At 37.2% G+C, this 26,021-nt stretch overlaps 1 protein-coding gene across 1 annotated transcript in view; it reads left to right on the forward strand.

The window, feature by feature from the left end:
• Atu (Another transcription unit) overlaps positions 1 to 14,695 on the forward strand; it is a 74,877-nt gene extending 60,182 nt beyond the window's left edge. The window contains exons 7-10 of the mRNA XM_081735907.1: positions 7,479 to 7,641; positions 11,105 to 11,320; positions 12,136 to 12,334; positions 14,352 to 14,695. Coding sequence (XP_081592033.1) covers positions 7,479 to 7,641; positions 11,105 to 11,320; positions 12,136 to 12,334; positions 14,352 to 14,569 — 796 coding nt within the window. The 3' untranslated portion in view covers positions 14,570 to 14,695. The remainder of the gene's footprint in view (positions 1 to 7,478; positions 7,642 to 11,104; positions 11,321 to 12,135; positions 12,335 to 14,351) is intronic.
• The last annotated feature ends 11,326 nt before the right edge of the window (positions 14,696 to 26,021 follow it).

A 26,021-nucleotide genomic window follows, 5' to 3' on the forward strand; every position in this document is an offset into this window, starting at 1 on the left:
CTAAAATACCGGCTGGCCTGGAACGCAAATGTACATGTTTACAATATCGGTGGAGTACAGTGTATGTGTTGGTACCGTTACATACGCAGACACGTTTTCACTAAATACCACGTGCTACACATGAACTTACATTCGCTGATCTGCACATGTCGGCAGCCCGCAACATTTTCTTCTGAACATTGCATGTATATGCACGTCGCACAGGTACTGATCAATCAATGTACAGTGCACACATGTGATTTCATGTCAGAACAAGAATTATTACATTCAAAAACAGGTGTTATTTCCCGGATAAGTGCCTGTTTCTGTTCCAAACCATTTACTTTACACGTAACACCTGTAGCACATGAGCAAAACATGCGAAAACAGGCACTGTACATTGCCTGTTTTCTCAAAAGTTTTCATGAGGGGTAGATCATTTTAGTATGATAATATTAATTAATGCATCGAGATATTTATTTACTAGAACGATTTCGAGACTGTTATGTTCGGCGGAATTGTTTAAAACAGAGATGACCAATTAATAACACTCCGACGAAAATAACAAGATAAGAACCATATTTCGGACCAGGGAAATTAAAAATAAGAAGTTAAACCGTAGCAAATTAAGAGCATATTAAGAGGCTGATCCGTTTCCATCGGAACAACATTTAGACAGTGACACTTGTCAAACCGGATATCATAGGGCAACAAATCTGTAAGCACATATTTACCAGTCTCTCAACTGTTGTGTAGCAGAGTGAAGGAGTTGCAGTGGACAAAATGCCGCCAAAACCTCTCTTTTTAACGAGAGTAAGTCATGGCTTTTTTCCATGCAATCTTTAGCGTTTTCCGCATAGTAAAACAATGTCGGAATAATGGTTTTGTGGTAGGACGGGCCACTGTTACTGTTCTAGTTAAACGTTACACATAGCACACAACACCAACGAAATCACATAAAAAAAAAAGGGGGGAGACAGTGGAACTCACAAGAGCTATGCTAAAAAAAGATCCGGAATATACCAATCTGTGAGAATCCGTTAGTGCAATATGTTATAGCCAAACGATTGTATATGACCCAGTGAACTTCAATTGTGAACTATGCAGTCCATCACAAGCTGTGTGCAAGGACGCCATGATAATGTTAACACCACGGCATATTGCGGAGCGAAATAACAATAACAAAAGGCTATACGAGCTTCACGCAACTGGTGATCAGTAAAAAATTTATTGTCATAATGAACCAAGCATGCATCTGTCTAAGTGATGTGGAAATGTTTGTGCCATCACTTTCAAAGGTTCATGAAAAAGAGCGATATAACTTTGTGTGTCAGTGCAAATAAAGTTTCTCGACAGTTTGATTTTTACTGGGTTTTGTTATAGTGGGAAGCTCAAATGCATACATTAATCGCTGTACAAGTGAGGAGAGCAAGACAATTCGTGAATCCAACCAAACTACGGAAAACACCAGAGTTACCTGAATCTTCGAAGTCATAATGGAGACATACAGCATGTTCAGACATATCCAAAATTTTAACAAAAGAAACACTGACCAAAGCTTAAAACCCACTGTATTTTAAATTATAATATATAATGGTTTCGAATATCTAATATATCCTTCTTCAGACACTATCTAACATATTATTATTATTATTATTATTATTATTATTATTATTATTATTATTATTATTATTATTAAGATTTATGTGAGATAGTGTCTGAAGAAGAATATGTTAGATATCCGAAACCGTTACATATTATAATTTAAAATACAGTGGATTTTAAGCTTTGGTCAGTGTTTCTTTTGTTAAAACAATCAATCCAAAGCCATGGATAGTCTTGCTATCCAAAATTTGATGCAAACAATCGAAAGTGAGCAAATGTGACTTTTTTTCTTACAAGATTATAATGAGTCTTACTCGTAAAAATGATCATGCGAACGAGTTCCGATAGAATATTTGACGTGCTTACAGGGCACTCACACAGAAACTTTTGTTGAGGTGAGTCCAAAGTTTGGAACGGCGGGGTCCAATATTACAGGCACTACGTCTGTGTGCTATTAACCCAGTGTAATTCTACAGCCGAAAATCGATAAGTAATTGTTAAGTTATGCCGGCTATATTCTCAGAAAAAATTATATATTGTTTTTATAAGAAGAGTACAGATTAAGTGTAAGATGATATCTTTAGGCTACCTCAATCATTTCACTACTAAACAATTATAGTTGTATTATAAAAGTATACAAATGTATGTCGGGATACGTAGTTTTAAGAGGGAGGTATCAGGATTCGGTGGACCTCCCGCGTGATTGCAACCCTGGTGCTCATACTAGTTAAATTCAGCATAGTGTTAATGTGTTTCTTACAGTTCTCATGCTTCTTTACTGTTTCAATCAGATGTTCCAAGTATATTACACCTTTCAGGTTCATTGATAATTTTCTTTAAATAACAAGCAAAACAATAGTAATTTCATTCTCATTATATTGCGAGCGGTGATAATGATTAGAAATAATTTAAGTAAAAGGCTAATATACTATTGTCTTTCTACTCTTGCGGTGACTATTAGCCTTTTACTTACATTATTTCTAAACAGTAATTTCATTTCATAATCTGTCAGCCATTATTGCTTTAAATCAGCTTTGAAATTTCAACACAGTTCAGTTTTCACCTCCTGATGATTGTTACCTTTAATGAATATGTCTGTACCACCTTTTTTCTAAACTTTCACAATCCATCAATGCACTAAATAATATATAGTAGTTTGTAGTCGCTCGACATAATTCTCTACACAATAGGGATTGCAGCAAGAAATCTTCCGAAAAATATTTCCGTGTTAAAAGGCCTCAGACTTATTAATATTGGGAGAGAGTATTTCAAAAAATCCTAATACTACAAACCTATCAAGGATGTATACCCACCTAATATTTTTATAGTTCAGCATATATTTACTTTAATTCAGAAATGTGATTTAGGTATAAGAGTGAGTATAAGCTATATTTTTGTAAACGGTCGAGCGTATATTTACCAAACATTATAGCAATACTAACTGAATTCTATGCAGTGTGCGAATTAGATAATCTATATTGGGGGGGATAAAATTAGGCCAAAGGACATAGTCTGAAGGTTCAAATTTCAAAATGAGACAATAAATGCCTTACCCCCCTTTATATATATATATATATATATATATATATATATATATATATATATATATATATATATATATATATATATATATATATGTGTGTGTGTGTGTGTGTGACATCTGTAATAAATAAGAGATTTATTAATTTAATAAATCTACCGACAATAACTATGCACATATATATTGTCTGACATACACACACCCCACTAAACCTTTCTGAACGTGTTTTAATGTTGTACTCACTCTTGTCCCCGTAGCTCTCTAAGGTTCATTTAGTTAATAATTCGGCTCGAGCGATAGCCATGATCACAAGCATATGTTAATTTTTCTACTCATATTGAAAGCTTCCACTTTGCCTTACTACATACAGGTTGCGAAAAGAAACCTACTTCAGTCTTGTGAAAACCACTAAAATTATCAGTTAAACCGGACTTTTTTTTTTTTTTTTAAAGAAAATCTAGATATTAGCCTATCAAATAAGAAATGGATTGTTGCTTGTTCCGATTTCTCACATCAAGGTCAAATCGAAGGCCAAATATTTAAAATCTCTCAATTCAAATTTCGAGCTTGTGCTTCTACTTCCCGCTGAAGCTGTGCTCATCACGACTTTTTTTCTCCAAATATCCATTCCGTGATGCACAGGGAAAGTCAACACTTAAAAATTACTTTACTGTTAGGTTGAAGATGAGTTGATTCACTATGGGCTACGTTATTCAAATCAAGTAAAACATTACACTGAAGTTTTTCAGACAACATTAATTGCGTGGACAGCAAACTGTACAGCGAAAAGATGGAAAAATGAAGGGTTAACTTAAAAAAAAAAAAAAAAGACACGGACAATGACACGGAGAACCAGTCGTATTAACAAATGCTGAAACAAATCTTGAATTATTCGCTTATTCACTTAAAAATCACCTTCATTAACATGTCTGCTCACTAGGAGCGTATCCCCCAGCGTGTACGTTAACATATACTTACGAGAGAATACCTATATCTCAGATTTTGAGTACAGTTTCAAATGTTCATTTCTGTAAACTGTAAAAGCAGTGATTACTATGCTAATTATCACAAATTAAATGCAACTTTTGAGTTGCATACACACAAACTACTAGGGAATGAAGACCATGTGCTAACAAAGAGTACACATGGAAAATGAAATAACATGTTATAACAAAAATTAAAATAAGATGATAATCGATACAAATATAGAGGATGAATATGACATATCCGAACTTCGCCAAGTATGGTAGAAGAAGCTATTTGTTTACTTCTTCTTGGCCAACCGCTAAGAACATTTATAAATCTATATGTGGCTTTGTTATACGCAATTAGTACATTCAAATTCACAAACGATGACGAACTGAAGGGTACGAAGGTACAGTTGCAAGTAACAACCGTAGTCATAATAATATAGTTCTACTAAACAACGTTGAAAATAGTGGGTAAATAGGTGGTAAGTAGAAATGACCAAAACTGAACAGTTTACATCGATCATTTCGAAATACAGCTAGAAGATTAAATTTACAAGAAATAACAAAAATCAGTGAAATTTGGAGTTATACTAAGCATAGTTTGAGGGGGAAAGCGAGCATCCCCGGTGGGGATACTTCAGCTGACTTCTTTGGGGAGGAACAAAATGTGACTGAGGGGGAAAATCCCCCTCATCCCCCCCGGTAATTCGCACCCTGATTCTATGGAAAAGAAATAATAAATACTAGCACACATTTATAGTCAATCTGTATATCACCACACAACACCTTTTACGTTTTTTACTTTTGTTACTTTGAAATACATTGAGAGAATCATGTCTCAACGCATCAAGTAGTATCTCTGAACTGAAGTAAGCAAAAAAAAAAGTGTTCAGAAGTGTTACAGCTGAACATACGTTACTGCAAATAACTATAGTCGTCTATTTCTATTTCGCATATGTATCAAAGAAGAATGTTGAAATAAGCAGATCAATTCTAAAATTTCCATCAAGTTCTCATAACACAGCAAGTAAGATTTCACCATTGTGACAGTGTTTCAAAGTGCAGTATGATTTCATAAGATATTCGCTTTTCTTACAGATATTCAATCTATTTAAACAGGAAAACCGTACCGTAAGAAAAATCGGAAATTATACGTTAATAAAAAAACTTCAAAATAAAAGAAATGCAATTTTATTCTGTGTTAAGGGTCTCTGGGGAAGTTCTTTCTAAACCTCACATCCCCTTCGGTGAACTTCAGGAGGCCGTAATTTTGTTTTTTACATTAGTTTATTTTTATTGTAAGATTGAGGCAAAAAGAAATGCAAGTAACTGATTGAGAGAACAAATTATATACTGCTATAACGTATTTTCAATACTGTTGTATTCTTCTATTTTCAATTGCAAAAATTCATTCTTTGATTCTGATTAAAGCGTCACATTACTGGAAATTAGTCAACAACAGCTGTCAACACAGCACGTTAAAATCTTTTAAACGTCAGGAAACTACACTTCTTCCGCTCCACTGACCCCGCTCTCCCTTCTGTACTGCAAACAAAAGCCCACCACGCTCACAGCACTATTGTGAACATGATGTGATGAAAGAATGTATATATGCAAGGAGGAAAGCAAGTGGAAAATCTAATGAAACGACACGATAATATTGTTAAATATCTCAAAAAACATTAAACATCGCACCATATTAGGTGGTTCACGTGCTCTTGTAAACTACATAAGGCAACGCCACTGTTCAAATGTATTAACCGTTTGTCTGCTTATTAAAACTAGCAGCTGATATTTTAAATAATACCGCCAAGGATGACAGGGGAGCGTGTCGAAGACGTTCCGGTAAATAGACATTACGACATATTACATGGTAAGTTTTAATTAATCTTTAACTATCATTAATTTATTCTTTTAACAGTGGTAGCAACAAGTGCTTTATGGGAGACCCAGATTCAATTCCCGGTGGGAGCTCATGTGATTCGAATCCAACGTGAGCTGTAGGTCCACGTCTATTGTAGCTTTGATGTTGAACAGGGCACTAGATTCCAAAACAACCAACCAAGTTATAAAAAGTACTAATTTGGTTGTATTTTTGTTTTGGAGTTCATTTCCCTTTACATCATTGAATTATTTGAGAAACCCTACAGATTAGCTTGGAATCTAAAGGACACAAGCTCCAACTAGTTGTCTAACCAGGCCCACGCTCGTTTAACAATTTAGTCAACCAAATAAGCAAATTACTTTCTTGGTATTGTTTCTATTCGTTTCCCTTGATATTGTAGAGCGTGCGAAAAATTAAGTGGTTCCATAGTGTCATTTTTTCAGTGTAGTAGTGAATTAGCAGTAAGAGATCAGTAAAGGGATATTTTGCATAATTACATATGCCATTAAATCTTAACATAGGTGGATAGTAGCTATAATGCCCGTACTTACTGTCTTGACATCCATTGAAAATTGCTATCTTTGTAGATTAATACTTCTAGTTTGCAAAGTACTTCTTGGAAGAAAAATTATGTAACTTAGAAATGTGCCTGTGTGTCTTGTTGGAACATATATCCTTTTTACCTTATCACACTTGCACCGATCAGTATCTTTACTGAGACTTTTTACTGCAAGTTGAATATAATTCATTGTACTTATTGTGTAATTAACGAAAATCATCTTATTTTACTGTTTACTAGTGTCGATTTTCGAAATATCCAGAAAATGAATCTTTTGCTATTGGAGCAAATATTGCTAGACTGCGATGGTCAATGGGAAATCAAGTAAGACAAAAGTTTCCAGAAAGAAAAGTCCCAGCCATCTGTCTTTTCCCTGTTCTATAAACCAACAATTTGTCAGTTCGATATGTTATCCGGAGTAGTAGTTGTTTTAAGCAGAGATTACCAAATTATGATGGCATTCGAAAACCTAAAGGTAAATTCCCCAACCCATTTCTTACAATCAAATTCACTTATTAGAGTATGAAGCGACAGGAAAAACATCAACGGTTACTCTGATTCTTTCTTTTTTGCGCTCATTTGTGGACTGAATGTGTATAATTCACAGCCCCAAATAATTGGCTAAATGATAACCGATAATGTTATACGTCATTACTGTTAAAATTATACCGAATCGGTTGTTTCGTGTGTTAGTAAATTTGTTTTAAGTATGAAAATATCTGTAAATAATTGAACTAATAATCTGAAGATTCTTGTTCTTTTTCCACTCCATCTCGTAATTTTAGTAGAAAAGTCACCATTTGTATTTATTTGAAACCAATGTCAATATATACTAACCTGTTGCTGTATAGCTGTTGAAACTCTTCTAAGAACTGTACTCTAGCTTCATTGTAACTTCTATGATATATTAACTTTTTTTTTCTTTTTTTCTCTCAAAAGGTTAAAGCTGAAAGTGGAGAATACAATCCGATGGAGAGAGACCTTTGATAAGGAAGGAAATGCCATCAAACAGAGTAATGCGCGGTTTGTTCGATGGTCTGATGGTAGCTTATCACTTCATCTTGGGTCTGAAATTTTTGATGTATATAAGCAACCACTTCAGGTAAGATAAATGAAAGATTAATTGCATATTAATTGCAGTTACATGCAAACTAGCATCTTGTGTTTTTGGCTGTCAGTTCCTTAATTTTGTTGGTAACGTGCTAATTATACATTAGCCACGTTTCTGCACATTCATTGGTTGGATTAGAGTTTAGTGTCCCGTTCAACATTGAGGCTACAGAAGGCTGTTTCATCCTTGTGGTAGCAATTTGCAGTCGCCACCAGAGGCGCTAGTTTCGCGTCAGCAACGTGACGCACGCAGTACGGAGTAGCCAGACACTTGTGTACAAGCCATGCAGAGGAGAGACGTGTGTGAGCAGAATGTCGTCGAAAATCGACCCTTTTTGGGAGGGCTACATCGTAGCACTTTCTGATATACGTTACAACTATAGCCGAATAAGAACACAGTGCAAGAAGAAAGGTTTCACAGTGTCTGATAAGGGAATTAATGCAGCCATCCATCGCAATGCAAACCCAGAGCAAACCATTGCCATGCGTCGTGAAAAGGGGCAAAAGAAGCAACCGACTCCACAACTCAGTCAAGACGTCATTGCCAAGGTCCGCCGGTTTGTGACCCAGGAGAATCCCAACCCAACGTAACATAGCGAGGCGTGTTGGACGGTCAACTGCAACTGTACACCGAATCATACACGACAATTTGGGACTCAGAAGTGCACATAAGCGGCGGGTCCATGTTCTGAAGCCAACGCACATCGCAGAACGGCGGGTGGCATGCAAAAGGCTGTATGAAGGCTACCTGGCAGGTGACAAATGGCGTCATGTGATCACCTTAGATGAAGCATGGGTCTATTTGACAGGATCCCAGCAGATGCGTGCAATTTACTACCGCCGCAGTGATGGAACCGATCATGCAAAGTGGGGATGCTCCTGCAAGGAGAGTTTTCCAAAGGGATTTATGGTATTGACGGGTTTCTGTGCAAAAGGAAAGCTTCCGATACACCGGGTGTCATCAAATGTCAAGGTGAATGCAGCGTATTATATCGAGCATGTACTGGAACCCATCTATCGCCAACATGCCCCGGCTTTGTTTGGCAATGACACTGACAGAGTGTTCATCCACCAGGACAAGGCCAGCAGTCATACTGCCAAACGAACGGTGGCTTACATGACACGTATGGAACAGGAGACAGGTGTAAAGGCTATCCCATTTCGAGACATCCCCGTGAAGTCACCAGATGCATTCCCTATGGACTTCTGCGTTTTCGGCCTCCTCAAACGGAACATCAATAAGCGTCGTCCGACCACACTTGGTGGCCTTTGAAAAGTTTGCAAGGAGGAGTGGGCGAAATTGGATCAGGCAGTGCTCAATAGAGATCTCCTTGAGTGGAAACTACGATGTTGTGCAATCGTTCACCAACGGGGCTCTCACATCGAACATGATCGCTGGTGAAAACGGGGTTTTACGCCCTAGGGCACGGGTCTGTACTTCACTACCATAAAGCTGAAACAGCTTTCTGTATATGTGACATGAACCTACGGTTTAAGACAGAACAGAATCCAAACCACTGTAATACGTTCAAATTTCAAGGCTCTTCCATTGAAAATCGAACCTGAGATCTGGTTTACCAAAGTGCACGCGTCAGCCACGAAACCAGCTGAGAGGACGAGTAATATTTTTGTTTATAGTAAAACTTAGATAAAAACTTCTCGTAATTTTTCACCTTTTATCATCGAAATTCAGTGCACAGAAGTGTGGTCGTTTTAATTGTTAGAATATAGAAATTTAATCTGCTAGTTCAAATCCGTATAAACGTATACATTTTAAGTCCATTTAAACACCTGAAATTCAATACGTCACTGGTACGAAGTACTACTGTTGAACTTAATATTATAATTCGCAGTAATAACTGTCTATAGGTAAGGTTATACTCGTAGATATGACTTGTATATGAGGTCATTTTAAACTGAAAATATTAAACAACTGGAGAAGAGAATGAATTTTCGAAAAGAAATAAACCAATTTTCTTATTTAATTACCATCTCGACATTCCTTTTGTGAGATGGAAAAATACCCCTCTCTTTTTGCCCCGTCAAAATATTCATTCGCTGTATTTAAGTAAGACTAATGACGAGACGAGACGATAGCGTTGATTTTCTCTTTTCCTTGTGTTAGCTTGAAATAATATATTTTTAATAATAATACAAATGATAATAATAAAAATAGATATATCACTAATATAGAAAAGCTACTGTTACTAAATTATAGAAATACAAATATCTATTTTTTTTATCTGTAAAGATTATATAACGTGCTTTTTCATCCAGTGTAACCACGGCCAAAATTGTCGGCCTGCAAAGTGTTCAAAATGGTATGATGTTTAATATACTTTCCTGATAGTAGATTACTAATGTGCGACTTACGACTGGGCAGTCGTAACTGAAGTTGATCATAAGTCGCAGACTAACTGTATAGATAATTTGTATCTTTTTTCTTTCTTTTCTTAGAATAATTAGACTGAAAATGTGATTTCGTTCTTATAATTGCAGTTGTAGTAATTTATTTAAAGAATATGATGAAAAATAATCTTAATTTCTCCTTTCAAATTGCTTTGTTCGCTCCTAATGCTGATAATTTTTCCATTAATAAATTGACGTTTACATTAGTATAGTATGGAAATACGATATTGTAAGTAGTCAGAGACACGCGTTATTAACCAATTTCAAAATTAATGCTGAATAAATAGGAATAAACTAAATAGAAAAACTTCACAGAAGTACGATGTGAGTTAACTGAAATTTCTTTTACAGACATCACCGTGTAGCTAACTTTGGAAAAAAATCTCTCATAGTTCTTAAACATGTCATTGTCTGTTGCATAGAAGAATTTGAAAATAAATTTTAAAAAGTTATAATGAACAATATGCATACAAGACTCAACGTTTTGTATCTCATATTAGGTACCTTTATTAACAAAACTTGTAAAGGTGTCACTTGATATATTTAAAAAAAAAAAAAAAAAAAAAAAAAAAAAAAGGCACAATCAAAAAATACGAAATTAGGAACAAGCTACTATTCCAGATTTATGAACATTCGACCACTTGCTACTTCTATTCTATATTGGTTTATGAAGTAATGTAATAGAGCGCTTACCCCTAGTGCGAAGTGTTAATAGGTTTGCTCCTGGTTATATGAGCTTGCAGTGGACATCATTGTGTTTGTGTTCTGTCCCTAATTTCTGCTGTCTCCCCTTTTCTACTTTCATCAATTCTTGGATAAATTTTTCTAAGCGTTCACTGATAGTCTATAGATGTTTTTAAAAAATGATTTTATGTCCTTAGCCTTTCCAGCAGTCCTTTAATTGCTCATGCTTGGGGAGGATCGAACAACTCTGTTGGGAAAACAAAGCCATAATAGGAACTGATAAATGATTTGAATTGCTATTCTTCCAGACCTGGATATTCATACAGCACAGTCGATCATAATTATTATTTTTTTCCATACAGGGTGATCACAACCACTTATTTATTCGGCAAGGAACTGGTTTGCAGGGACAGGCTGTTTTCCGAACAAAACTGACATTCCGACCACATTCGACCGAATCGTTTACCCATCGAAAGATGACATTGTCATTGGCCGATCGTTCGCAGAAAACATCTGGTATTAAAGTTCTGTCGCAGGTTGGAAAAGATCCAGAATTCCATAGAGGTGAAATGATTAAGGTAAGTTAAAATTTGAAATATTTGATTGTTCAATTGTAGAAATAAGAGGTATTTGGTCTTCACAAGCTTTTTAGTAGTTTCATGTTTATAGGTTAATGAGAAATCCATTACATTACTGTATTTAGTGTATACATAGAAAAAGTTTACGAAACCCCAAGAGTTCTTTATTCTTTACTATTGCTTGATGTCATGTGTCTGTAGGTTTATTTCTGTAATTTTTCTTTATACTCTGTAGAAAATCTTAAAAAATACTGGATGAACAACCTTAATTTGTGTCAGAGCTGCTCTTATATGTTGTTTACTTATGAATGAATTTGGCCGTAGAATTCACTGTGTTGTAATAATAAATTCATGTGTTCTATTTCCTTATAATTTGATGTAGAAAGTATGGAACGTGTGTTAAACTTATTTAGAATTGACTTTATTATTCCAACGTTGAAACCGTGGCAATATTTCAATAATAGCGATTCTCTTCGTTAGATCAAGAGGTATCAAATTTACGTCAACAAATATTTCTTTCATCTTAAAAGTAAAATATACTGTAGACCACTTGCAGAGAACAATGAAATGGATAGGTTTGAAAAGCACTTAAATGATATACATTCAGAAAGAGATTTCCGAATAAAATTTTGTGTTATGTTAGCATCTGATTACATACATCGTTCATACCATGCACCAGTGAACCTATTAGCATTTCTCTTTTGAGTGAGCATTGTTAAGTGTTCTTAAAATCAGTGCATTTGATTGTCCTCTGCAAGAGACCTGCGGATATTCAAATAGGTTCTAAATTTGATTCCTTGTAATTGATTGTATAGAAAGAAGAGGAACGGCTACGAGCTTCATTGCGTCGTGAGTCCAAACAGAAGCGAATACGCGAGAGAGGTGCTTCTCGTGGTTTAAGTGCCAACTATTTGGAACCAGACAGGGATAACAATGATGAAGAGGTTTCAGAAGACGAAGGCGCTATTTCTCTTGCAGCAATCAAGAATAAGTTCAAGAAAGGCGGTGCGAAAGGTAAGTACATATTAATATGGTGTGTGACAAAGTATGGATATTGGGGGAGGGGATGTGCATACACATATAGAAGTTGTTTTAGAATGTACAGGGTGTCTGAAGAGAAACTGTTCAGTTGCTGTAGACAAACTGATAATTTTTCCTCTGGAAAGTTTTACAAATATATATTGTGTTCAGAGATGTCTTCAGGTCGTAGGAGAACGTTTCCAACATCTATAGAGAAAACTACACTGCTCTAACTACCACTTCAAATTTCACTTGTCTACTGTTTCCATTGCACATTTACTTTGTGAACACCGTGTTGCTTTCCTGAAATAACAGATTTGAGATGCTGAGATAAACAATTTTTAACAGTAATTTCTACCCTAAAGGGTATAAAAGATTAGCAAGAAGGGACGAAAGCTACTAAAAGATTGTGTCGATATAGATAAACAAATTACGAAAAATAATTATTTGCTGCTTTCCCATCAGGGAAGACACTGTGAGTAAATCCCGTAATAATTGAGGCAGATTTGCCGTAAACTATGAACATAAAATTCAAATATAATACAAAACTAAACCATAAAAGTTACTTATTTTTCTTTCTGCTAAAAGCTGAATTTGGAATATTAGTTAATTTTTACGTAATAAAACTTCTTTCTTAACCTCAATCGAGGTTTTATACTTTCAGCTGTAGATCTAGATCCCAGTCACCTAACATTTTATAAGCATTGATGAAAATGATGAAAGATGACCTGTAAATCTAAGTCCTAATAAAACTTCGTTGTACTCTGTATTCTATTAAAATAAAGAATCTTTTTTAAAATAATGTGTATCTAACGTTATGAGTAATATTTGTCATATTAATACCGGACTACGAACAATAGAGTGACTTACCTTCATCTACTCGATAGTGTTTGGTTAAAATAAATTCTTGTTTACCATAATTGCTTTAAGTGTAGTAACTGTCTTAATGTGTGAGTGAAAGAACGATCCGCAACTTAACACCTTTAGTGAAATACTTTTTCTAGTAATTGTTAGTGATACACTTTTTTGATACAGATGTTAGGAGTTAGCTTTTAAAATAATTTTAACATTCCAACATGAATAAAAGATAATAATACTTTTTAGGCGCAGAATATTGCAAACGAAGATTGAAGAAAAGTTTCAGGAACAAAGCGAGAACTCGCCTAAATTTGTAAATACTGAAACCACTAGTGTACAAGAAAAAGTAAGCGAAACGATCAAAATCTAAACGTACTGAGCTCATAGCAATTACTTTTGATTTCGATCCCAGCAGTTCCGAGACAAATGGTCGTTTCATTCTTATGATAGTGAATTGCACCCGCCTGCCCTAGGTTGTAAAACCGTTTTTTCACCTCCGATCATGTTCAATATTGTGGCCCTGGCGATGAACACTTGCACGACATCGTAGCTTCCATTGAAGGAGGCTTCTATTCAACACAGCCTGATCTAGTTTAGCCTACTCATCCTTGTATACTTTCATGAGTTCCTTAAGTGTTGTGGCTTAACATTTGGTGCTGTTCCGTTTTAATAAGGAAAAGACACAAAAGTCTATGGATGATGCTTCTGATAATTTAACAGGAGTGTGTCTTAATGGGATAGCCTTCATATCTGTCTCCTGTTCCATACAAGTCATGTAGGCCACCGTCGTTTTGGATGTGTGACTGCTAGCTTTGTCTTGGTTTATGTAAACTGTCGGTCTTATTGTATACAAAAAAGCAGGGGTATGTTGGTGGTACATGGGATCTAAGATGTGTTGTACTGTATCCCACCCATACTAATGTATGAGTTAATGTAACACAAAAATATCTCGTAAGTATTACATTGTTTTTGTCAGTGCTTTGCTCGTCGTATTGCTTTTATAATAAATTTAAAATGTAACCTTTATATTATTATTATTAATAATAATCGAATTTGAAAATGCTACAATCTTAAATATGATGTATCTGATGATTTTCCTTTTACGTAAAGTTACGATAACTTAATTATATTAATGCTTATCTTATTTCCCCAGAAATCCGTCCACCAATCTATTCATCGGATGAGGACGATTCGGACATTGAAAGCCGAAAGTCGAAGAAGATAGATCGAGTGAAGGCATTGAAAGATTCAGAAGACGAAGAATCGGCTGAAGAATCTGGAGGCGAAGGCTCTGGGTCTGGGTCTGAGGCTGAAGAAGATAATAAAGGTAGTGAAGGCGGAGGCAGTGATGAGAATGAGGATGATGATTAATTGTAATAGTATTAACACTCAGAAACTGAAAGCAACTTTTGTTACAAGTTTGAAATGAAGTTGTGAAAGGGAGTGTGTATGCGAAGTTTGTGACGAGAAATATGTAATAAAAAAGGAAAAAAGTTGTTTCAAGTTTTTTTACTATGACGGTGTGTAGTGTGAATTAATAGGAAGTGCCTGAATAATTCTGTACGTTTTTGACTATCGAAAATGTCAGTTGATATACTGCGAATCTGGTTATTAGTGAGACGAGTTTATAATATAGTACGATTCAAATGTCCCCGAACCCTGAATTGAAATTATTCACATATTCACCTCCATTTACCTCAAGGCACAAAATTAACGACGGACTCATCTTACGATTTTTTTTCAGTGTGTTAGCTGGGATGCCACTCACGGCTCAATTATGTTGCACCACGAATCTTGCATTGTTGTGTGGTTGCTGCGGTCTACTATATTCTTCAGTTACGCACATAAATAAAAATTTGGTGAACCTAAATCATGTGAAGAAGGGAGACAACGAATTTTTGATACCAGTCGTTTCTGGAATTTCTCTGAGTATGTCTATGTTATACGTTCGATATATGGGTTTTCACCTCTTCCTGTTGGAACTAGCAATAGCATTCAACTTTCTCACGTATAACTACGCGAACTGACATAATTTCAGTGTATATATCTGAATTGTAAGTTGTGTCAAGAAAAATTGGCGCTATAATTTGCTTCCTAGAAATTGTGGATGATCAGCCTCTTCTAGGCTTATTTACAGTTACTTGTCTTACAGAAACGTTACATGACACCATACACTCATTTTTCTGACGAAGATACCAGGAAACCACTGCTAAAAAGATACAGAGGCAACATTCATATATATATATATAATTATTATTATTACAAAATTCTTTTTTACAAAAGCAACTCTTCTTCGTGAGACTAATGGCGACTTAGCTTTCCCTTCATATTTGACTTACTGCCAACTCGAATGCATCCACTGTCGCTTGGCAGTACTTTTCAAGGTCTCTCCAAATATTGCAAGAATAGTTGTAAATATTTTTGCGCTTTCCAGTTATTAAATTTTAAACTCAAATCGTCCTCTCTCTCTCTCTCTCTCTCTCTCTCTCTCTCTCTCTCTCTCTCTCTCTCTATATATATATATATATATATATATATATATATATATATATATATATATATATATATATATGTATGCAGCGGCGGCGGTTGGACGTTAAAAGTGGGGGGCAAGACATTTGCATATAAATGTTAGTTTTCCTGCTTGTGTCTAATATTTTGTTTGACGAAAGTTTGTATAACTAATAGGATACTATCTTTTTCAGTTAAAATACCGTATATAATATTTCATATTTTATTAAGTAAATTGACCTATACAAGTCTTACTCTGACTTACTCTTACTCTGTCTTACAAGTCAACCTCCACAGACTGTTTACAATTTTTATAGACATCCTTAGGAAAGATGAGTCAGGACCAATTACAGCAGAAGCCAACAAAGTTAAGCATAAGTCCCTTAAATTTGACAACCCAAATGTCTTTACTGTTTCAGGTTGCATAATTGACAGGCACTCTTCCCAGTTAAATAGGTATAAGGACAAAAACAGCGCATGGACAAAAAACGCACAACGACAAAAACAGTGCAAGGACAAAAATCATAGAACATTTTGCACTAGGCTCGCTTGCGCTCAAGCTCACTTCCTTAACTGGGCTCGCGCTCACTGGAACTTGCAATCACTTACCTCAATTGAGCTCGCACTCACTCGAGCTTGCACACACTTCCCTCAACCTGGCTCGAGCTTGCGATCTCTTCCCCAAACTGACTCACTCGCATACGGGCTCGCACTCAATTCTGTCGAATGGGCTCGCGCTAAATCGGGCTTGCGCTCAATAATCCTATGTGAGCTCGCGTTCACTTGGACTCACGCTCACTTGGGCTCATTAATCCTAAGTGGGCTCGCGCTCACATGGGCACGCGCTCACTCCCCTCAACCGGGCTCGAGGTCGCGATCACTTCTCTCAACTAGACTCGCGATCATTTTCCCAAACTGGACATGCAATCACATGGGCTCGCACTCAATTCCCTCGAATGGACTTGCGCTCGATAATTCTAAGTGGGCTCGCTTTCACTTCTCTAGACTGAGCTCGCGCTAGTGATCACTTCTCCCAACTGGACTCGCGCTCGCACTTACTTCTCCTGACTGGCCTCACTCGGACTCGGCTCGCGCTCGAGCCCAGCTGAGCACGTGTGGGCTCTCGAGCCCGAGCTCATGAGTTTGAACACCTATGACAAAAACAGCACATGCATGGCCCGCAATGCACATCCTTTCGCAAAGCAAACGTTGTACAGTACAATTCTTGATATCTCAATAAATAGTATTGCGTTTATACTTTTTATGTTGTGTTCTCTTTATAGCTCAAGTCATCGGTTCGATTTTGTATATACAGTACATAGCGTATTGATATACCTTTCCCTTCATATCTATTCCGTATATCAAAACGAAACTTGGTACATTCATTTTTAACCCCTGTAGTATTTTTGAAGATACATTTGGATTGTGTGCTTTTATGTGGGGCCACTCCAGAGGGGGCCAAATTTGATGGGAGGTATTTTTGCAGGGAACTTTTCCCAATTTCCCGTTTTCAAATACGTTATGGGCGCCAATACATAGCACCTGTAGAGAACTTGTTTCATGCTCTAGAGAATGAACTATAAAGCATGACTTTCCAATGAACAGTGTTGATGCAATATCTTTTTCACTGCGAATCTACAATTTTTTATGCTAACAGGATTACTGGGTTCAAGGGACTTATTCCATTGTCCATGGCACCTAACTTTTAGTGTATAAGCATATTTTTGTTATGTTTATCGAATGGACTAGGTTTGATTCAGATGTCCGGACGACACGTTCATGGATGTTCCTTGTGAGAACGCATGGCAATGCGGATACTTGATTGTGTTTCCGTTCCGACACATTTTTTTCATTAAAGGTGTTTATAAATTTAGTATGTACACAAAACACACTTTCCGATACCGTTCCCGATACACACACACACACTCGCTAGATATATCCAGAGTTCGTATCCGGTTTTAACCGGGGATATACCGAGTGCAAGCATACAGTTTCTTTCTGGGACATGCGGAATGCCGACGTTCATGGAGGAGTCCTCCGGCCCAGAAAGGTTCACAGCCACTCTTCCATTCATTCAGCTACACTATTATAATCATCATTCCTATTTTGGTGTTTCTCCGTTTTGTTTACAATTTTAATCATTTCTCCTATATATTGTCCTCTTATTACTTCTGATTAGTTATTTGTTATTTTGCTTAATATCCTATAGTCCTCCTCATTAGCTATAATTTCTTTTATTTCTTTCCTTTTTATATTATCTCTTCCCTCTAGCCGTTCTTCCAGTAATGGACACAATAATACGTGATGTTCTGGTGTGCCTATTTCTTCGCATTGACATCTTGGATGCTCTATTTGTCCCATTTTGCGTAACGCGTGACTAACAAGTAAAACTTCCGAAGTGAAACACTCCGATTTTGATAAAATTTGGCGTGTAGATACTACATATGAAATAAACGAATAGTGTTTTTATTATTATTATTATTATTATTATTTTCTGCGGAAAAACTGTTTTAGGGGGCAAAAGCCACACCAAATGTTTTGGAAGTTGACGCCCGAAAGGCGAAAACAAGTGGACCGAAGTGAACGAAATTATGCACGGATATTATAGACGTAAATTGAGGAATACGTGTTTCGTATTTACTGGAAGAAACGGTTGAGTGGGGCATTGACCCCTCCAAACCTTTGATCACGAAATATCAAAAATGCTAATAACAGTATGTCAGAAATGCCTAAAAGACATGAAAAATTGGAACAAGACTTTGTGTAGGGACAATAAGCAAAAGACAAACGAATACGAGTTTTTTATTTTATTTTTTTTATTTTTTTTTTTTTTTTTGCGGAAAACTGTTTTAGGGGGAAAAGCCGCACCCAAAATTTTGAAATTTGACGCCCGAAAGGCAAAAAGAAGTGGACCGAAGTTAACAAAATTGTGCACAGATGTTGTAGACGTAAAACGAGGAATACGTGTTTCGTATTTTCCTGGATAAAACGGTTGAGTGGTTCACGGACCTCTCCAAAACTTTGATCACGAAATATCAAAAGTGCTAATAACAGTGTCAGAAATGCCTAAAGGACATGAAAAATTAGGACAAAACTTTGTGTAGGGACAATAAGCAAAAGATAAACGAATACGATTTTTTTATTTTCTAAGGAAAAACGGTTTTAGGGGCAAAGTCGCACCCAAAATTTTGAAATTTGACGTCAGAAAGGGAAGAAAAATGGACCAAAGTGAATGAAATCGTGCACAGACATTGTAGAAGTAAGATGAGGGAATGCGTGTTTCGTATTTTCTGAAAAGGGAAAAACTTCGGTGGACAGAGAAGTTAGGTGGCAGATGGATTGCACCGAACCGAACGAAATTGTGCGTAAAAATTGTATATGTAAAATAAGGCCTTTCGTGTTTCACAAGTGCCTCCATCCGATTTCTTCTAATTTGGCAGATCAACAGTAAGCACAAACGGTATAGCGTACTTTATAGTATTTGAGGAGGCAAGTTTAACCCTTACAATGTTTTTCCCGCATAAACAAAAGCACATGTCAATTTATTTCCTCCTTGCTGTTGATGTGTCAAATTTGAATCAAATCGGATAGGAACATTTGAGAAAGACATAAGGCCTTATTTTACATATATAATATCTACACACAATTTCATTTGATTCGGTCTACTCCTTCCTGCAATATTACGGTAATATTTTTTTCGGAGGGGGCCTTGGCCCCAACACTGTTTTTCCGCACAAATTAAAACACGTTTCGTTTGTTTTGCAAATTGTCCCTACCAGGGTGCGAATTGGCGGGGGGATGCCAGGGATTTCCCCCCCTGACAAAAATCCCACCCTGGAGAAGAAAAATTTTATCCCTGGTAGGGATAACTTTTTCACCCTCCGGAGTATTTTTAAATGAACATAAAGATAAGATAGAAAAAGGGAACAATTCTTACTTTGCGTAGCTAACCTAAATATTACTTGAGTGAAAATTTATGAAAGATCTCACATCTCAACTGTTTTGTACTTGTTAGTATATATCTATATCTATATATCTATGTCTATATCTATATCTATCTATCTATCTATATATATATACTAACATATATATGGATATGTGTGTGTGTGTGTGTGTGTGTGAGGACTGGGTGCGCATATGGGTGAAATTCATCCCCCCCTGGGAAAATTTTTCAATTCGCACACTGGTCCCTACAGAAGGTTTCGTTGCAATTCACCATATCCTTTAGAAACTTCTGACGTATACTTATTTGCACTTTTTGATATTTTGTAATCAATGGTTTAGAGAGTCTGTGGCCTTTTTTTTTTTCAGGAAAATACGAAACATAGTCTCTCATTTTACGTCTACAATACCTGTATACAGTTTCATTCACTTCTTGTTTTCGGTCGTCAACTTTCAAAATTTTGGGTGGGGCTTCCGCCCCCAAAACCGTTTTTTGTCAGGAAATAAAAAACGTATTCGTTTAATTTTGCTTATTGTCCCTACACAAACTTTCGTTGCAATTCTTCATGTCATTTACACATCTGACATACGGTTATTAGCACTTCTGATATTTCGTGATCAAAGGTTTGGAGTGGTCCATGCCCAATCTAACCATTTTTCCAGGAAAATACGAAACACATATTCCCTCATTCTACGTCTACAATATCTGTGCACAATTTAGTTCACTTCGGTCCACTTGTTTTTACCTTTTGAACATCAACTTCCAAAATTTTTTGTGGGGGCTTTTGCCCATAAAACTGTTTTCCCACAGGAAATTTTTAAAAGAACACACTTTTGTTTTATTTGTAGTATCTACCTGCCAAATATTATGAAAATCGGAGTGTTAAAATTGGGAAGTGCTAGTTGTTAATATAGTCCTGACTGGCAGGAATCAGCAGTAAAATGAAGTCTACATGTATAGTAAAGGCTGAAATACTGCAAGTCATCGCGATCCAGACAAGAGTCGGGTTCAGCGCAACAGCTAGTGTACTTCGCTAGATTAGTCTCACAACTATTACCTTAATGTTTGCTTTGGGAAAGGATGTGCATTGCGGGCCATGCATGCGCTGCTTTTGACATAAGTGTCCAAACTAGAGAGCCCGATGCTCGTGAGCTCGCCACTCGCGCTCAGCCGTGCTCCGGCTGAATAATTGAGCCCGAGCCTCAATGAAATAAGTAAGCGCGAGTCCGACTGAGCTTGAGCCCAGTCGAGAGAAATGAATGCGGGACCGAATGAGCGCGAGCTCAGTTGTGAGAAGTGAGCGCGAGTCCGAGTGAACATGACCCCACTTAGGATTAGAGAGAGGGAGCACATTCGAGAGTTGAGTGCGAGGCCAGTTTCTGGAAGTGATCGGGAGCCCATTGAGCGCGAGCTAAGCTGAGAGAAGTGATCCCGAGTACGAGCCCAGTTGAAGAAAACGTGAGCTTGAGCGCGAGCCCACTCGAAGGAATTGAGTGCGAGCTCATGTGAGCGCGAGCCCAGTCAAGAGAAGTGATCGCGATCTCGAGCTATGTTGATGGAAATGAGCACGAGCCCGAGTGAGTGCGAGCTCAGTCGAGAGAAGTGAACGTGAGCCCAAGTGGGCGCGAGCCCAGTTAAGAATACTGAGTGCAAGCTCGTGTGAATTCAAGCCCAAGTGAGTACGATCCCAGTGGAGAGAAGTGAGCGCAATCCCCTTTGAGATAAGTGATCGCTAGCCCACTTGAAAGGAGTGAGCTCGAGCGCGACCGAGCTTAATGTGAAATTTTCATCTATGGTCCATAGCAAAATGTCCACGGGCTGTTTTCGCCCACGCAGTATTTGCATGCGCTGTTTCTATCTTACTTGGTTTTTGTTCATGCACTGTTTGCCGCGCGGTATTTGCATGTGCTGTTTTTGTCGTTACGCGGTTTTTGTCCATGCGCTGTTTTTGTCCTTATATTTATTTAACTAGGAAGAGTGTCTGTCAATTATGCAACCAGAAACACAGTAGACATTTGGGTTGTCAAAGTTAAGGGACTACTTCTGTAATTGTTCCTGGCTCATCTTTCCTAAAGATGTCTATAAAAATTTTAACAGTCTGTGGCAATGGCTCTCAACCTAATTCATATCTTGACCCGTTCGTGTTAGTGCAAGTTCGAGTAACTACGACCCCAGTCGAGAGATGTGAGTGCGAGCTCAAGTGACCGTGAGCGCGAGTGATTGCGAGAACAGTTGAGGGAAGTGGTCGGAAGCGAGAGCCTAATTGAGGTAAGCGATCGCAGGCCTGAGTGACCGCGAGCCCAGTTGAAAGAAGTGAGCTTGAGCGCGAGCGAGCCTAGTGCAAAATGTTCATCTATGGTTTTTGTCCATGGACTGTTTTCGCTCAAGCGGTATTTGCATGCGCTGTTTTTGTCCTTGCGCGTCGCGGTTTTTGTCCATGCGCTGTTTTTGTGCACGCTGTATTTACACACGCGGTTTTCGCCCATCGTTGTTATTGTTTGCGCTGTTTTCACCTAGAACCGCGCTGAGGGGACCCGGAGCTTTCCAATGCCACCATCTGCATGCAACAACCCTATGCTTAAAAGAGAAATAGAATGGACCCGAGCCCAAAATTTCGGGATCAAATTTCTAGGGCTTCAAGGCCAGGGCCCTATTTCTGACATTACCGCTGTCCTCAAACGACTCCAACCTTTGAAACGTTACCATCTTAGAACAACAACTCCATGTTTAGAGGTAAATAGAAGAGAGACGCGCCCAAACATTTGGGACCTCATGTTTGCGGCCTCAGGGCGCGGGTCACATCTCTGATATCACCACTGTGCTCAGGGTATCTAGAAATTTCAAACGCCATCACCCACGTCCCAATTCCATGTCTAACACGGCTTGCCTATCGTAGGAAGATTTTAGTGGAATTTTCTCCGTGATCTTTGCAGCTATTCACAATGTTTCATACTATCGATAAGAAATATAAATTTCAATTCATTAGAAACTATGTTCTTTTATAATGTTCGAAATGGGTGACACCATTAATTTCCAGTAATAAGTGTAAACCTTTATAATTTTATTCTGTATGTGACACAAGTAGCATTTTAATTTCAATTCTCTTACGGTAATATAGTATATTTGTGAAAATGTAACGAAAATTCAGAAGAAGCCTTCTTTGCAAATTTCTCAATATTGATCAATGGAGGTGAAGAATATGTTTGTTTGTATTTAAAATCCAAAATATGGTTTGGCTATTGCATATCTTTGAAATTATAGCAATTACTTAATTTCTTAAAGAACGAAAGTTGTGAATTTAAGGTTACTTATTATTAATTAACATATTAAAAGTACAGTAACTAACACACACACACACACTCACACACACACATATATATATATATGTATGTATGTATGTATAAGGTGAGTATATGTTTTGTATGTATGTAGATAGATAAAAATATCACACGACTAGATACGTATGTACAAAAAATATCCTGGCGATATAAGTAGCTGATGGAGAAATGATTCCAATAAATCCATTGAAATTGAAATCATTTCATATGTCGATAAAAAAAATATCAGGTAGTGATCAGTCTTTAGAAAAGACGAAATTCGTTAGGTCCTGTCATCTTAAGCCCCTATTCTACAACCTCTTCAAGTTCGAAAATATTATTCTTGTTTACCTCAATTTTTAATATTCCCGCACAAACAGCAGCTGTCTCTAGACTCCTCTCCTTTTCATACCTTCATTCTCACCATCTTGATTAATCCAATATAAATAGAAAAGCGTGATAAACTATGTACTCATTACCATCAAAACGCCGAATAAGTATTTCAGACTTGGACCTTTTCGAAGTTTGAAAACGCTCCTGTGTACATTATAAGTCATTACTCGGGACCTTGTATATCATTACGTCATTAACAAATCATATATAGTATTTTTTTTTTTTTTTTTTTTTTAAGTATTAAGTAAAAATTTGTTACAACTCGTACTGAAATGTTCGCGATGCGAGCGGAGGGAGCAAGTTAATTTTTAACACATCTATTTCTTTGCAAACCGACAAAAACATCGATTGAATAGGGCGCCAATACCTTTTCGGGGCGATGCGTCGTTTACTCATTTCTAACACTTTTACTTTCTTTTTGCTCGTTCGGCGCCCCCTTTCTGTCAGCACCCGGGGCCACATCCCCGCTCGCCCTCCTATCCTAGTTACGGCTCTGAAGCTGAGGTAGAAAGTGGCATAACTTGCCCATTCAAAGTAATTCCACCAGAAATACAGGAGGAGATTGTCCTGTTTACTGTTTCTGATGTCCAGTGCAACGCGTATATTGACATAAATACCTATTCATACTTCACATTAGTAAAATTCACACAAATTTGTTGAGCTATGGGTGTCTTTTCCTCCTGGGAAACCTGAAAAAAAAAATCGAAAGAAATGACGAGCGCATTCATGTTGCAAAATGTGAAAAGGAAAGAAGAAACAATAATCATAACCCTTTCCACTGCCTGATAGTCCTCAAAACCCTCTTCCCGTTTTCTCCCACTATCTCATTCCATCATTATTCAATTGTATTAGTCTGAAGGGCTAATTTGTCGGACGTTAAACTCAAAGATTTCATTTCGGATGGCAAACTCAGGTATTTTTTATTATATTTAAGATGTTCATTCTTCACAAAAGATTTTTATTATCCATTATTTGGTTTAATGTCCTTATCACCACTGAGAATATGTGAGAAGTGGACACACAGCTTTAACATGGAATGAAAAATGCATGAACTTTCACTATGAATTGAACCCGGATCTTCTGCCCCAATGCTACGTATGTTAACCAAATAGCCACGATGGAGCTCTGGAGTATAAATTGTTTATGAGAGACAAACTGATATGGAGTATGTTACGATCTATGCTATTACCTCAAATGGTACCATTTATTTTTTGTAAGTTGGCCACTTTTTAATGGAACTAATGGTGATCAATATAGGCATGTTCATATAGACGAAATAATTGAGAAATTTTTGAATTAAATTTTATTATCGCTGTATGTCGAAAAAAATGTGGGAAAGTAGAGGTACGACTGATGACCACCCAAAAAATTAAATTTTACAAGACAAAAATTTGGCCAAGTTGAATAGCCCAAAAGGAACACACACACACACAGGGGCTAAAGCCCCCCCCCCTTGACGCTCAGGTTTACACTGGATAAAATGGGCTTCATTTCTGCTTTACACCGGATAAAACGGCAAATTATGGTTTAGCCCCTCCCTTGATCATATCCTGGATCCGCCACTGTAGGCCTATATATATATATATATATATATATATATATATATATATATATATATATATATATATAGTCGGCAATTGGGATTGTGTGTTAAAAGTTTGTGTTCATCTATATATCAGGTACGACACGTCAATCACTATTTATAATAATTGCAAGGTCTACCGTAAGGCTCTAAGGTATTACAAACGGGCGTAAAACGGTAAGAATCAGGTAGTATGTGCAGCATGGATCACGCCACGCTTCAACCTAGTCACAGGATAGCATGCGCCATCTTTCGATAAAAATTGGTGTTTCATTGGAAACCTGTATGTTGAGGCAGACGGACAGCGTGTCGTGGGGGCAAACGGACGATGATATTTACAGTTATTTTGAGAGACTGTGATAAGCAATTAAGTCAAGAAAGATGTTAAACAAACCCATCGGTAACTGACACAGCCTTTCATTTTCTTTTTAGTCTCGGTTCGGCACCTGGAAAGGACAACAAACAGATGCCAGTGGAACGCCGAGTCAATATTATTTGCAGTTAATGCTGTTAAGGAAATTGCAATGCCACTGTCAACAGCAGCAAAAACATTTAACATTCCTCACAATACATTGCGACATCGTGTTCTTTCTGATATAGACGTTTCCTAAGTTTAGATAGCACACTACAGTTTCGATTGATGTAGGAAACGAATTAGAAGCCTACTTATTACAGTGGTGCCCACCTCTTCTTATGTCCATGACGCACCCCCCCCCCGCAATTGTCTATCCATAGGTGTTCTTCCATGAAAAAAAAAAATATTTTCGATTAATTTTTACACCCCCTTAAACATATTTATATAGATTTTAACCCCCCCCCAAATATTTCAATGACGCAGTTTGCGTCATAGCCCCCCCCCCTTGTGGGCACCCCTGCTTATTAGATTCTAAAGGAATTGGATTTGGTTTGAATATAAAGGAGATTCGATCTTTAGTGTATCGTTTTTCTATGGCAAACCATTACAAGCATCCGTTCAGCAACAACACACAAATGGCTGGGGCTGACTGGATTTGAGGTTTTCTGCCACGTCATAGGCGTCTGAGTATACGAGTGGCTGAAGATTATATATGCTAGGGT

The sequence above is a fragment of the Thermobia domestica genome, chromosome 13, assembly GCF_964235325.1.
Source record: "Thermobia domestica chromosome 13, izTheDome1.hap1.1, whole genome shotgun sequence".
NCBI classification, from domain to species: Eukaryota; Metazoa; Arthropoda; class Insecta; order Zygentoma; family Lepismatidae; genus Thermobia; species Thermobia domestica.